Source organism: Cnephaeus nilssonii, assembly GCF_951640355.1.
Source record: "Cnephaeus nilssonii genome assembly, chromosome: 16".
NCBI lineage: Eukaryota > Metazoa > Chordata > Mammalia > Chiroptera > Vespertilionidae > Cnephaeus > Cnephaeus nilssonii.
In genome coordinates, this window is record NC_137087.1 from 36,367,475 (window position 1) to 36,382,316 (window position 14,842).

At 45.0% G+C, this 14,842-nt stretch overlaps 1 protein-coding gene across 1 annotated transcript in view; it reads right to left on the reverse strand.

Annotated features, from left to right (window-relative positions):
* LIPA (lipase A, lysosomal acid type) overlaps nucleotides 1-13,996 on the reverse strand; it is a 30,616-nt gene extending 16,620 nt beyond the window's left edge. Inside the window, exons 1-4 of the mRNA XM_079794348.1 lie at nucleotides 13,793-13,996; nucleotides 10,639-10,750; nucleotides 8,931-9,048; nucleotides 832-1,030 (exon numbers count right to left, since the gene is read on the reverse strand). Coding sequence (XP_079650474.1) covers nucleotides 832-1,030; nucleotides 8,931-9,048; nucleotides 10,639-10,749 — 428 coding nt within the window. The 5' untranslated portion in view covers nucleotide 10,750; nucleotides 13,793-13,996. The remainder of the gene's footprint in view (nucleotides 1-831; nucleotides 1,031-8,930; nucleotides 9,049-10,638; nucleotides 10,751-13,792) is intronic.
* Nucleotides 13,997-14,842: the final 846 nt, after the last annotated feature.

The following is a 14,842-nucleotide window of genomic DNA, read 5'->3' on the forward strand; positions in this document are numbered from 1 at the left end:
GCTACATCCAAACTGTTGCACATAGTTGTAGGTAAATAGACCACACGGAATTTGTCCATTCATTGTGAATGGGCATTTGGTAGGTTCCAATTTTCCACTTATTACAAATAAAGTGACATGTTGCTGTACATGTCCTTGGTAAAGCTCTCCTTGCATTTCACGTCCTTAGGTTGGCTCTGGTTTTACAAATGGGAAGCAAGTCTGGAGGATCCGTAGCCTGCTCTTCTCTGTGCCTGGTAGCAACACAGAGCCGGGACCCGTGGGCATGTGAGCGTTCGTCATCAGGAGAAAGATGAGCCAGTTGTTGCCACTGCTTATGATGTACCAGGTTCTTTCCCTGTATCCTTGCCTTTAATCCCCCAATAACCTTATAAGATAGGTATTTATTATCCCCATTTTACATGAAGAAAACTGAGACACAGAGAGCTTGTGCTAGTACACATGCCCAGTGTCACACAGTGATTAACTGGTAGAGCCAGAAGTAAAAGAGAGAAGAGGAAAATGTGTGGCTATAGAGTCGTGAACATTTGGAATGTGTGTTTTTGGAGGGAGGAAGAAGGTTCAGGGGCACAATTTACCCAGCAGCTCCCACACCACCAGGAATGTCAATATAACTAAATACTCCTACTTGAATCTAATTCTTAAATGTAATCACTTATTTAAAATTTACCTTACTGCTATTTATTAAATTCCTAGAAAGGTTTAACCTATTTCACGGTCCACCAGTTTCTTCTCTCATACGACCTCGAGTTACCCATCTATCAGCCGCCCTGGTGTCTCCGTTAAGGATACTAAGGAACTAGATGCCTGTCAAAATCAAGCCAAATATACCTGAAGGCCCAGAATTCATCCTGAAAAACTGAAAGGGTCTTGTGTTTCCGGGACCAGGTGTTTCCCCTGCTGTTCCCCAGCCACACGTCGAAACCAGCGTCTGCCAGAATGAAGCCCAGGCTGCTGTTGGGTAGGTTTGTGACCCAATTACTTGAATCGGCCAGCAAGCCGTGCTGCAGGAACACCACTGGTTTGGGACCTGAAAGACATTTATGTTTGGGAGCTAGCAGCACCTAGCTTCTAAACAAGCATGAATCTTAAAGCAAATAATTAGAAATAGAAATAAATTAAAATATTAAGGTAGCAATGCACTCCTATTAACATTAGTAAAAATATTTTTTTAATAGCGTTGGCAAGGTAACAGTGACACGGGACTATTTTTGCATATCTAGGAACAAGACACATTGACTTAATCATCAAAAAGTTTTTAATGTATTTTTAAAAACTTATGTAATGTTTCTATACTTTGTTCCAGTAGATTTCTCAGAATGCATCCTAACAAAACAAACCGCAAGAAAAATATCACACAGACACAAATTCCTAAGTATAGATAAACATATATATCCATATGTGTGTACAAACACATATGTATATTTATATGTAAATTTATCTTCTACTCACCCATAACTGAGACAGTGATATAGTAGAAAAAAAAACAAAGATTTGGGAGTCAAAGAAACCTGACCTCTGGCTGCTAACAGTGTTAAAAGCATCCAGTCATTCATTAGACAAGCATTTATTAAGCACCAACTCTGTGCCAAGCAACCCAACTATATGCTGGGGACACTACAGAGAAGAGAAGTAAGTGAGAGAGAGAAACCTCACTGTCATGGAGCTGACATTATATTGACCATGAGTTTCAGCGTCAGACCCTCCTGGGTTCAAACCTGTCCTCTCCTAGTTCTGATGTGCAGCTTGGGAACAGCATTTCAACACGCCCTGAAATTTATATCACCCCTGCAGCACGGCAATGTATGATGTACCTTACAGGGAGTAATGAGATATGAGGTACTTTAGTTCTAATTATTATTAAGTTGCTTAACCAGTCTGAGTCTTAGTTCCTTAAAGAGCTGTTAAGAGGAATAAGTTAGATAATTAAGCGTCTGGTACAGTGACTGACACATGGGTCAAAATGAATACATAAGAACTCCCTGTGCCTTCTGCCCATTCTTTATAACAGTGAAACACTTGAAATAAACTAATGGTCGAGTGGACAAATAATTAATTGCAACCTAACTGGTGCAATAATTAAGCTATCAACGACAAGGACTGTGGTGGCACAGGAAAGCTCATAACATAGCCTTGAAGAGCGGTGGGGGGGGAAGAGTAAAGTACAAAATTACAGTCTACTCTGTACTGCAGCAATGATGTGTGCAAATGAGGAATGTAAAATATCAACGAATAATGAGAAGACTGATTCACTGAATACTCAGATGGGAAGTGAACTGACAAATTTTTCTTTCTGTTAGCTGGATTTCTTTTCACCTTGCTGAGAAAAGCTCATTGGAATAATAGCTAGCTACTATTGCGTGCTTATAAGCTCTAAGTGAACATCCCGTGACGCTGGTACTATTCCCATTTGGCAGATAGGAAACTGTGGCTAAGAGAAGTCAAGTAACTTGACCGCTGTTGACTGAGAGTGAGTACCAGTAAGCGGGAGAGTTGGGATATGAACCCAGGTGTGTCTGATACCAGGGTCCATCACTGTCATTTCTTTGCTATGGGAAAGGAGGTTAGCCAGAGAGAAGTCATTCTAGACCACAAAGAAAGCCCTCAGAGGATGACGGCCCAAAGAGGGTAAGCTATTTTGCAGGGAACTGGACCAAATGCTTGGAAGGAAGTGGGTGCAGGAGATAGAGAATGGGAGACAGGGGCCTGACACCCAACCTTGCCCGCTCAGGCGATGCTTCCAAGGACCAGCCTGGTCCTTGCACTCCAGCACCTGAGGCCTGGTGTGTCTGAGCAACAAACTAATATGACCGGAACAGGGCTGCCTTCCCCAGCTGTGCCCTACAATTAGTTTGTCTGTCCCAAACCGACTCTGGGGGGGCTGGGGACTGAAGGGTAGGCCTAAAAGCATCTTGGACCAGAGAGGGCAGGTGACATTATCATGGTCACCTAAACAGCACAGAGTCAGCAAAGGGAAGCAGCCCAGTGATGACCCATCACAGTGCTGCCTGCCGTGATTAGCCCCAAACAGGGGTGGAAGTGAGGAGGGGATTACTCAGGCTCCAAAAACCAATCTGCTGAGCCCACAGTCTCCCAAGAGGAAGATGACCGGGTGAATGGGGAAGTTCCTCCTGCCTCCCAAGCCACTGGCCTTCTCTGCCAGGGTAGTGTCTGGTCAGGCTCCACTGGTCAGGCTCTAAAATGGTGTGAGAAATCAGCTGAGGTGCAAGGACGAACCAAAAGAAGAACAAGGAGAAAATCACAAAGATCAAGGCGTTGGCGTGAAACAGACCTTGGTTCTTACTAACTATGAAACCCATGTAGCATTTACTCAAGGTCCTTTTCTAAAGTGGGGATGATACAGTGGCTGATACACAGTAAAGCTCAATAAATAATGGCTCATAAAAATAATAATGAATGTATAGGTTTAATAAAATAATATTAGAACAGAAGTCACAAGGGGAAGGGGGGAAAGAGGGGGGGGAGAGAGAGAGAGAGAGAAGGAGAAGAAGAAGGAGGAGGAGGAGGAGGAGGAGAGGGGGAGGGGGAAAGGGGAAAAGGAGAGGGGGAAGGGGGAACGGGGAAGGGGGAAGGGGGAAGCAAGAAGGGAGAAGAAGCAGCACTGCTGGCTTTGAAGATGGAGGATGGGGCCAGAAGCCAAGGAATGCAGGCAGCTTCTAGTTGCTGAAAAAGGCAAGAAAACAGATTCTCCCCTAGAGCCTCCAGAAGGAACACAGTCCTGCCAACACCTTGATCTTAGGTCTTCTGACCTCCAGGACTATAGGATCATAAGTTTGTGATGTTTTAAGGCACTATGTTTGTGGAATTAGCTACAGCAGCAATAGGGAACTAATATAGTTGGGGACTAGTTTTTACCCCCACTTCTCTGATAAGGACTCTGAGGCACAGTGTGACTAAGTAATCTGTGCATAGTTGCACAATCAGCAATTCCGAGCTCGGGCTCAGAGGCGGCAGTATGCCTCCTGGGCCTAAAGAAGAGAGGCCTGGCTCATTAGTCTGGCAGGAGCTTGCGTAACCACAACCTTTCAGGAGCTCTTAGAAGATAGGCTGTAAGTGGCATAAGGGCTCCCTCTCCTTGGCAAAGATAGGTTCTAGACAAAATGGCACCAAGGACTTAGCTGATGGTACATAAGCCTTCCCACCACTTCACAGTGAGCAATGAAAAGTCAGAACCGCCCCTCACTTTAGACCTTTCTGCAGTCATCCCTGGGACTGAACAAGTCAAGGAAGCTCGACATCCAGCAAAGTAGTCCTCGGCTTGCACAAACCCAAGTCCAAGGACTGGTTCAGCCATCCCTTTTGGCTTTAGCTCACCAAAAGCTTCGGGGCTTCCTGAACCTGCCCAACCACTTGAGATAAATCCTAGCAAACATTCTGGTACCTGGTTGATTAACAGCTACCGATTATGCACACGGCACTTCATTTCACATGAATTAAACTGTTATAAAAGAGCTAATAAGATCCGGCCCATGTTAAAGATAAGGTAACTGATTCCTGGAATCAGAAATTAAGAAACCTACCTTGGAAGACTCACCTAGTAGAGAGCCAGAATGGAAACCCAAGTCAGTCTCCTTCCAAAGCCCTTGCTTTTAACTTCTAAAGATTCATCAGAAACCAAAAATGGTGGGGAGAGGAGGTATGCTTATATGTATTCCTGACATTTCAAAGCAAGCCAACCACTAATTCCCCTGCATATCTAAATCACCTGCGGGACTTAGAAGATACACATTTCTGTCCCTGGTTCTGATGTAGGGAAGCCTGCAAATATTTATTTTTGATACATTCTCTCGGCTCTTCTGATACAGCCCATCCATAGGCGTGTTCAAAATGGATTCATCTAAAGGGGAACATGTCCAGCCCTCGAAGGGCAGCCCCTGAGTCTTTGCCAAGGCAGAGTTCACAGCGCCTGTCTGTGCCCACTGAAGGCAGCTGTTCATATCCAGGGCACCATCAGATACACAACTTCTCAGATATTGTTGGTGCTTCATGTGATGATTGCCTTATTGGACAATTTATTTCCCAATTAGGCAAGGAGTAAGTATGTCTTGTTGCTGTTTATTTGCTTTAGTCAAAGCCTATATGTCTTTCCTTTTTTTTTAGCCAAATAAAATAAATATTCTGTCAGGAGATTAACTTGCTCAAGACTTATTACACAAGGCCATGTTCTCTAGTTTTAAAGAACACTATCTCAGAGTGGCTGGCCTGCTACCCTTTGACCTGAAATAAATCTCTTTCCTTCTTTGAACTTGGCTGTCTCACCTAGTAAAATGAGGACGCTGACCTAGAACACAGGTTCTCAGCCCCCAGGGCTCTACCTTGGAATCCACAGGAAGGCTCTCCAAAACCTTCGCCCAGGCAGGACTCTGAGATCCTTCCAGCACTAACATCCCACACGACCTTCTGAAATAAGGCCGAGCAGATAAAAACAGAACCACTTCCCTATAGATGATGAGTTTCTGAATTTCAATTCCCTTCTGGAGTTAGTGCCAAGCAGGGGGAGCTCAACACCCTATAGAGAAGTTTGCTAGACATTGAGCAACAGCCTGCACTTACTTCACAGATCACCAAGAGCTTCCTAAACAAGCGTGCCAAGCTGCCTAGTTAGTAGAGGTTTGACCAGACAGGCATATGATTGTCTAAACCAGGGGATTCTTTACTGGGTCCATAAACTCATTAAAAATACATACAAAATTTCTGTGCACACAGAAATTATTTTACTAGAGACAAGTCCCATCGCCTTCATCCAGTTATGTACCCCAATTCTGAAGACTGCCCTGGTATCACTGCCACTCAGGCTGACCGTGAAGAGTTGATTCAGGCGTCTAGTTGTGGGTCTGATCCCCGGTTGGGGTGCTGCTAGTTGCTCTGAGGCAGTGGTCAGCAAACTCATTAGTCAACAGAGCCAAATATCAACAGTACAACGATTGAAATTTATTTCGAGAGCCAAATTTTTAATCTTAAACTATATAGGTACGTACATTGTTATTAACTTAATTAGGGTACTCCTAAGCTGGCCTTTGCTAAAAACTCAAGGGGCCAAAGAGCCGCATGTGGCTCGTGAGCCGCAGTTTGCCGACCACTGCTCTGAGGGATACAAAGATGACAAAGACACAGTCTCAGAAAGTGGCTGAGGGAGCAAAGATGGGGAGAAAGAGGTACAAAACTAAGTCAAACCAAAGCAAAATGAGCTAAGCACCTCCAGAGGGGGGTTAGCAAGGCATTTGGCAGTCCAGAGCAAGTGTGTGTCTCCTTCCTGCTTAAGCAATCCAGAGAGCTGGCAGATAAGCTGGACTTGGAAGGATGAGAAGAATTCTTTGGAAATACATATAAAAATGAAGACAATAGGCAGGGTGGGCAGCATTCCAGGGGTTGTGTTCACCAGCTGAACTCCAGGGGACTTTAGAAAAAAGGAAATAACTCAGTTGGATTTGCGTGTCCAAAAGTAGTTCTTTGATACTTTTAACATAAAATCACAACTTCGATGTTATCATGCATAATTTGGCTATGAAGCCTATCTAAACCTGTCCAGTTGATAAATGATGAAAGTTCCTTAAGTAATGGGTAAACACAGCTGTCAACCCACAGTTCTCAAGCACTCCTCGTAAGCCTTGTGAAAGAGGTATTCTACCCCGCTCTGCAGGGGAAGCCACCGTACACACCAGAGCTGAGGACTGCACTCGCTCATTTGGGGAGTCATATCCATGGTGAACGTCAAAGGCCTACTGCTTACAGAATGGGGGAGAACAGTATAGACAAGACAGGGGATGAAGGAAAGGTGTATATCTTCATTGAGCAGGTTCCTGTCAATTGCTGACTGGCAAAATCACTTAATTATGCCTGGGCTCTACCATGTTTAATCCTGAGAAACTGCATAAGAGGGGAGAAAATAGAGAGGCTGGCAGAAAAGAGAGCAGGTGGCATGTGTAGAGGAGCGGTTAAGCCCTGTGATCATAAAACCTCCAATAATCTCCAGATGAGGCTCTACATGTGACCAGAGGGGCCCACTGTGACAGGACTGAAGGATGGTCTCTATATGGCTGTAAACATGGCAGCACCACAGTACAGCCAAAAAAACGGGGGGGAAAACCCTTTAAAAAGGGTAATAGGAACTGTTTCACTTAGCCCCATAAATGAATGTTTCAATGTTGCTTGTAACAACTTATAAATGTTATAAGTCATTATACTATGATGTTATTTCTGTATTAAAAGCACTGATTTCTTAAAAGATAAAGCAGACTAAATTTTCATATTCCTGTTTCGAAATTCTTTCTTTTTTTAAAATATGGGAAGTCTTTAAAATGGACATGGCTCAAGCCTCTCTCAGGTTCTGAACTTAGTTCAGGCGTCAAGTTAAATGGTAACTAGAACATAAGGGTGGCTCAGTTGGCTGGAGCATCATCCCATGCACCAAAAAGGTGGTGGCCTTGATGCCAAGTCAAGGCACATACCCAGGCTGTGGTTTCAATCCCCAGTTTGGAGGCCTACAGGAGGCAACCGATCAATGTTTCTCTCACTCATTGATCTCTCTTTTCCTCTCTCCCCCTCTCTTCCTCTCTCTCTAAATATCAATAAAAATTTTTTTAAAAAAAAAGAAGATAGGGTGGCAGCCTACCAAAGCGAAGGAAGGAATAAACTGAAGCACATCACATGAGCAGCCTAGAGAGGACTTGACAGCCACTTGACGATGGGAGTCAGGAATGATTCTGCAGTTTCTAGTCTAGGTCATTAGGAGGGCGATGGTGTTATTAATAGAGGAGGAAGTCGGAAGAGGAAGCTGCATGAATGAGAAGACAACAAGCTCTGTGTGAAGCATCTGATGAATTCTTTTTGTCTATTTGGCTTAACTGAGCCAAAGGAACACCACTGACCACATTGTTCCTGCAGGACGACGAAGAGCCCCGGCCTTGGAGCAGGGGCAGTGCTCAGGGAAACCACAGATTTCCTCCAAACTCCCCTGCCCTCTGAGCTTAGCTCACAGCAGGTGTTAGGTACACACCACTGATCCCCTACAGGAAGGCCCCTGCAGAACAGAGGAAGAAGCTGGGGACCTCCTGCTAAGGCCAGATTTGGGGTACTTTCCGTCTTTGTTCCCCATTTAGAAGGCCAAGGGTATCCACTGCTCTACATACCTGCCAAAACAAGACAAAACAGAAAGAATATCGCATGTAGCCCATAGAAACAGAGAGTGGGAAAGATGGAAGGGGTACTTTGAGATAATTCCAGCCCATCGGCTGTTGTTACAGAGGAAGAATCCAAAGCCCACAGATGTGAAACCACACAAGCACTTAGGGGCTGGCCCAGACCTGGCACCGGGGTCTCCTAGCTCTACTTCCTACCACCTGGGAGCAATTAAGAATCATGCTCACTTTCCTCACACTCCAGGGCACAGCACCTTCCCCCGCAACAGCCGTGATACACACAAGTAGGGCATGTGGCGCTACTTGCTTAATTGCCATATGGACAGAGAGGCCTGGAGGTAGTGATTAAAAAAAAGAGGAGGCACATTCTCTAAGCTTGTTTTTACTGAAGATTCCTCGGTCTTTTAACAATGACTCACACTACTAGTTACATTAGTCAACTCACCACTTTTAAGAGAAATCATATGAACACATATTTTCCTTTATATATGGAATCTGAAATCAGTATACAGGGTCTACTTTTCTAAAAAAGAAAATAAGGAAGAAAACCAAGATCATATGATCTCTCTGGATTAAAATATGTTTTGTGTGTTTTGAGCAGGAGGAAAAAATAGAAGCCCTCACTATAGCTCACTACTCATTTCTGTAGCATGCTTATTAAAAGGAAGATTAACAGTAAGTATCCATAAGACATAAAAATCTCAAGAGGTAGAAATTAAATTTCTGGCCAAATTCCAAGCTTTCCTATCTTGACACAGAAAACACCCATACCTTCGTCAGAATGGTTCTTCCTCCCGTGAGGGATTCGGTGGAGGCAAAGAATGTACCCGTCTTCTGTCTCAACTAGGTGTTCCTCACTAGGAAATCCCCAGTAAGAGATAATTTCACTCTACAGAGAAAAAAATAGTTATTATAATGGAAATTCTACGGACAGAATCTGATAAGATCTCCCATTGTGGAGAAGACACAATGTCAATGACATTTTCCAGGCATCACTTAAGAAATCCGCCTGTGGCCCTGGCTGGTTTGTTTCAGTGGTTAGAGCATCCAACCGCAGACTGAAAGGTCCCAGGTTCGATTCTGGGCAAGGGCACATGCCCGAGTTGTGGGCTCGATTCCCAGTAGGGGCCATGCAGGAGGCAGCCGATCAATGATTCTCTCTCATCATTGATGTTTCTATCTCTCTCTCCCTCTCCTTTCCTCTCTGAAATTAATTTAAAAAAAAAAAATTTTTTTAAGTAACAAAATCAACTGTGATTGAAATTTTAGCCTGCTGAATCTAGTAGCACACCCACCACAAGAGTAAATCCTCCACTTGTTTTATCCATGTGTTCTACACACAGGTGTTTGGTTAAATTTGGCATCATCATTCTGGCATGTTCTGCACCAACAATGACTAATTTTATCATAGCTTTGGGCCTCTTTGTTTTCATCCTGGCTCCCAGGCACAAATAAACACTCTTCTTTCTTTCTTTTCTAAATCTACCAGCTAATCAGGGCACATGCCCAGGTTGTGGGCTTGATCCCTAGAGTGAGATGTGCAGGAGGCAGCTGATCAACGATTCTCTTTTTATTGATGTTTCTATCTTTCTCTCCCTCTCCCTTCCTCTCTGAAATCAATAAAAATATATTTTTTAAAAAGAAAGAAATAAATGTACCTTCTAACTATGTGATCTACCACTATTCTTATTGTAAGAGGTCCTATCCTGTTTTGTTTTGCTTAGGAATCTCTATTTTCCCAATCCTTTATGCATATGTATTTCCAGACTTTATTGTTTACTTAAGATTGAAAACTTAGACATGTTTTAATTACTCAAGGGATTATTTTTGCTTTTTTGTTCTAACAAAATGTGGGGGGTTTTTAATATATTTTATTAATTTTTTACAGAGAGGAAGGGAGAGGGATAGAGAGTTAGAAACATCGATGAGAGAGAAACATCGATCAGCTGCCTCCAGCACACCCCCTACTGGGGATGTGCCCACAACCAAGGTACATGCCCTTGACCGGAATCGAACCTGGGACCCTTCCGTCCACAGGCCGACGCTCTATCCAATGAGCCAAACCGGTTAGGGCTAACAAAATGTTTTTGAGACATTTTTATTTTTGTATTGAACTGTGCTTCCTGGACATTGCTGATCACAATCCTTGTTCAGTGTATTGTAAAAGCAGCACTCAGTAACATTCTTGCAAAGTTTTGACATGTTTTTACTGTTCTTTAAGCAAATTGCGTGATATTTAAATATCATTTATCTCAGTAAGAAGTATATAGTTTTAACAATAGGATGCAATCTGCAAAATACACATCACCTGGTGGGAAGGTGGGGTGAACTGAATCTAAGATTCAGAGAACACGAAAAGCACTATCAGATAGAAAGAGATTCAAGTTTGTGGCTCCGTGTAGCCCACATAACTGAATTTAGGAAAATATTCAACATCTGTCACATGCATTTTAAAAGCAGGTGACTTTGAGAAACTTACCACATTCATATTCGTTTCAGGATCCACAATTGCCTGCTTCCCTCTAGATGTCTCGGAATGCAGGGTCCCAAGGGCCACACAGAACACCAAACCCAAGAGCCACATTTTCATTCTGCACAAAACAGTCTATTGTTATTTGTCCAAATTTCATTACACATAATTATGCTGATAGATTAATGTCCCCATAAAAAGTTCAGAACCAGGTTTAGGGCAAGTAAAAGTTGGGTAAAGGGTAAATAAGAAACAAGTCATATCTGGAAGCCAAAAAAAAGAAGGAATTCTGTTTTACTAGGAAACCTCCCCAATAGCTACCCCCCAGTTAATACGTGACCTAGCACACCCACTCACCTCTTCTTCATGAGGTTAAATTGTTCCTGGAGAAATGGAGGAATTGGAAGAAAGTAGGCCGAGAAAAAGGAAGATCCTCAAAAGTCCCGAGCCTGTTAACCTCCCACATTTTCCTCCCTAATGGTGATTTAAACATTTTTTAGTTTGGCCAATATTAGCTCTTGCCACCCCTCATCCCCACCCTACCCCTATTTACTCACTTCCATTCTTGCTCAAAATTATATGTCAGCATTCAAATTTGTCACCCCAGGGGAAAAAGTGAAGTAAAAGAAAAGATCCTGAAAGAGAAGCAGAGGCAAAGAAACCACCCCTCTCTCCTTCTGAGACCCTCCAACCATCAACAAAGACCATCTCCTTTCTGGCGGTGACGGGCACAAAATCACAGCATGGCAAAGACTTGGGGATGGATGTTAAAGGCAACATGAAGTGACTCTCCCAAGGACACCCCGATGGTTAGAGGCAAGGCCCAGGCCTCCTAGCTTTTTTTAAAATAAATATACTTACTTATAAAGATCTATGTGTCACCCTAGCAGCTAGGGCCTAGCCGATTTGGCTCAGTGGATGGAGCGTCAGTCTGCAGACCAAAGGGCCCCAGGTTTGATTCCAGTGAAGGGCAGATACTTGGTTGCAGGATCCTCCCCAGCCTGGGCCCTGGTCGGGGCTTGTGCAGGAGGCAACCAATCGATGTGTTTCTCTCACATCGATATTTCTCTCGGTCTTTCCCTCTCTCTTCCACTCTCTCTGAAAATCAATGGGAAAACATCCTCGGGTGAAGATTAAAAAATAATAATAAAGATCTATGTGTGTATGCCCATACAAAGACTTGTATAAAAATGCTTATAACAGATTGTGTATAATAGCCCAAAACTGGAAAAGCCCAAATGAGTGAATGAATAATCATATTATTCAATACAAAAGAATGAACACAATAACATGGATGCATCTCAAAATAATTACAGTGAGTGAAAGAAGCCAGGCCCCCCCAAAAAACTACATATGATTCCATTTATATAAAACTAACCTATTTTGATAGAAAGCAGATCAATGGCTGTGTGAGGAAAGGGGGGTGGAAAGAAAAGGTTACAAAGGGCTATGGGCAAGGAAGCTTTGAGGGGGAGTGATGGATAGGCTTATTATATTGCATGTACTGATTTTTCACAGGAGTGTACATAGTCAAAGCTTATTAAATTGTATAATTTAAAGTATGTCTTTTTATTTTATGTCAGTAATACCATTCGGCTGCTTTTAAAAGACTGTGCTTAACTTGAGTGCAGGCATACCTCGGTGACAGTGCGCATTTGGTTCCAGACCACAGCAATTCGGTGAGTCTGGCAAGAGAGCTTTATTTATGCTGTCTGGAACCAAGCCCGAAGTATCTCAAGGTAGGCCTGTATTCCATGAATCTTACGAAATTGGTTCTCGGGAGATTGCAAAAGTGGACGGACACCTTCCGTGGATGCAACTCCTACCGGTGCTGCACTTATTTCTACATGCCATGGTGGGCCCCCGCCTTGTAGACAGGGGGGATGTCCTGTCCGGGTCTACACTGGCAAAGCAAGCCCACTTGCATTTACTCAAAAGTTTGTGTTTCTTCGTGGTGGTTAGAAGGGCTGTACCTCCTTGGCTACCTTTTATCAACCTCCCCAAACTCCATTATTACTAGGGAGTACGGGGTAGATTGAAAAGAAAAAAATGAAAGGTTCTAACCGCAATTGAAAACAGCGCGGCACCCAGCAGGAGCGGCTGCTCTCCATTCAGCACCTAAAACTGGGACCCGCTGTCCACAGGCGGCCCCAGGAGGTAACAGCTGAAGCCACTCAAGGAAATGGGGCCCAGCTAACTTTTCCTGCCAACACAACACCAAGCACGTTTCTCAATCACTTTCTCAAGTGACTCTTGCAGGGATGAAGGCTGACAAGTGTAAACGGAGAGTAAAAAAGCCCTTTTCAGGGAGCATTCCAGAGCTGGACACCGAGTGCTTTCCCAGGTTCCCTTAGCACCTTTGTCTCAGTCCTTTCCATATTGCAGCAATCCAGGTAAATGCTGATCTGCCTTCATTTCACCCCAGCCCGAAGACAGAGTGGGTGTCTGATTCAACTTTAAACCCCTAGGACCCAACCAACATATCAGATGCACAATACAAATTTTGCAATATGGAATAGGGGCAGTCCAACAGTTCAGTGGCTGAAGAAAAGCTCCAAAACAGCTTGCCGTGTAGCTTTATAATAATAATAACAACAATAATATCTTGCTATAGGGTCTTGGGACTTACGATGTTAATTATTACTCTTCTACCAACTTTATGCAGTACCCTTACCTCCTTTTCTCAGGAAGCGGAGGTTCGCCCAAGTTAAGTACTGAGAGCAAAGTGACAACTGGCTAAGGAGTGTCGCCTTAATTTTCACCAGGATCAATGCCAAAGTCCACCCTCGACCAAGCTCTGAGCTAGGTCGGGCAGGCTGCCTGAAGGAGCTAGCGGGGCGCAGAGGAGGAGGAGGAAGAAGGGGGCCTGGGAATCAATAATCAATAATCACCGCAGTCGGGAGGCTCTGGGAGTCGGAGGGCCCCGGGGAGGGCGGACAACTCCAGAGGGCTCCCCACTCCTGGTCACTGGGGGGTGCCTCAGGCCACCTGCTGGTGCTCAGGCAGGACGCGCCGGGCCCGAGCGCGGAGGGTGCTGCCGGCCTGCAGAGGCTCAGGGATGGCGGCACTGAGACCCCGGGAGCCGGGCACGACCCTCCCCTCCGACCGGCCCAGGCGGACCCGAACTGCCGCACCCGCACCTGGCGGAGCAGCGGGGACTCACCTGGGACGTCCTCCCGGTCGCAGTCCAAAGCCCCAGTGACTGCTCACAGTGCCCGTAACTCGGGAAGGCAGTAGGGAAGGGGCTCGGGGAGGGGTTCGGGGAGGGGCTCGGCGGGGGCGGGGGCGGAGACAGGCCGACCCGAGGGCGGGCGTGCACGACCAGCTGAGGCTGTTAGCGCCGGGAATCGGAGCAGCGGGTCAGTGCGGTGGAGACTCCGCCCCGGCTGAGGGCCCCGCCCCGGCTGAAGGCCCCGCCCCCGCCGCGGCCCCCGCGGAGCATGCGCTGTGGGCGGGCCCTAGAGGTGCGGCGGCCAGGCTCCGCCTCCCAGGCCTCGGCAGCCAGCCTCGGGTCTCTCCGAGAGCTCCAGTGGTCCTGCACCCTCTGCTTCAAATTAAGCATTTAGCTTTGTGCCTGATGCAAAGCAATCTTGCTGTCCATTTTATTTTTATTACTAAGTATGCCAAGCATTATTGAGAAACTGGGAGTACAGTAGCCAACCAAACAAGGTCCGGCCCTCCTGCTTTCATGAATGAGAAGAGACACACCATGAGTAACTAACCATATAATATAAAGTAGTCGAAAGTGCCATGAAGAACAACAGAGTAAAGGGATAATGAAGAGCATGCAATGTTATATATAAGGTCATCAGAAAAGGACTCTCTGATGAAGTGGCATCTAAACACAAGCAGGAAGGTGATTGAGAACCATGTTGATCCCGGAGGAAAAGCATCCTGGGGTGTGAGAATAGCATGTGCAATTAGGATGTTAGGCCCTGAGGCAGTAATAACCATGGTTGGTTCTAGCAAAAGCAATGAGGTCAGTGTCACTGGAACAGAATGTGTGTGGTGAGAGTGGTAGAAAATGAAGTCCTAGAGGTAGTTAGCACCTTAAGGGCCAATGGTAAAGACTGCTTTTTCTTCTGAACAAGGTGAAAAGCTGGTGGAAGGTTTTCCGTAGAAAGGCAACATAATCTGGCTGGGTCATATGGCAGTTCTATTTCTAATATTTTGAGGGCCCTCCATACTATTTCCCTCAATGGTTGTACCAATT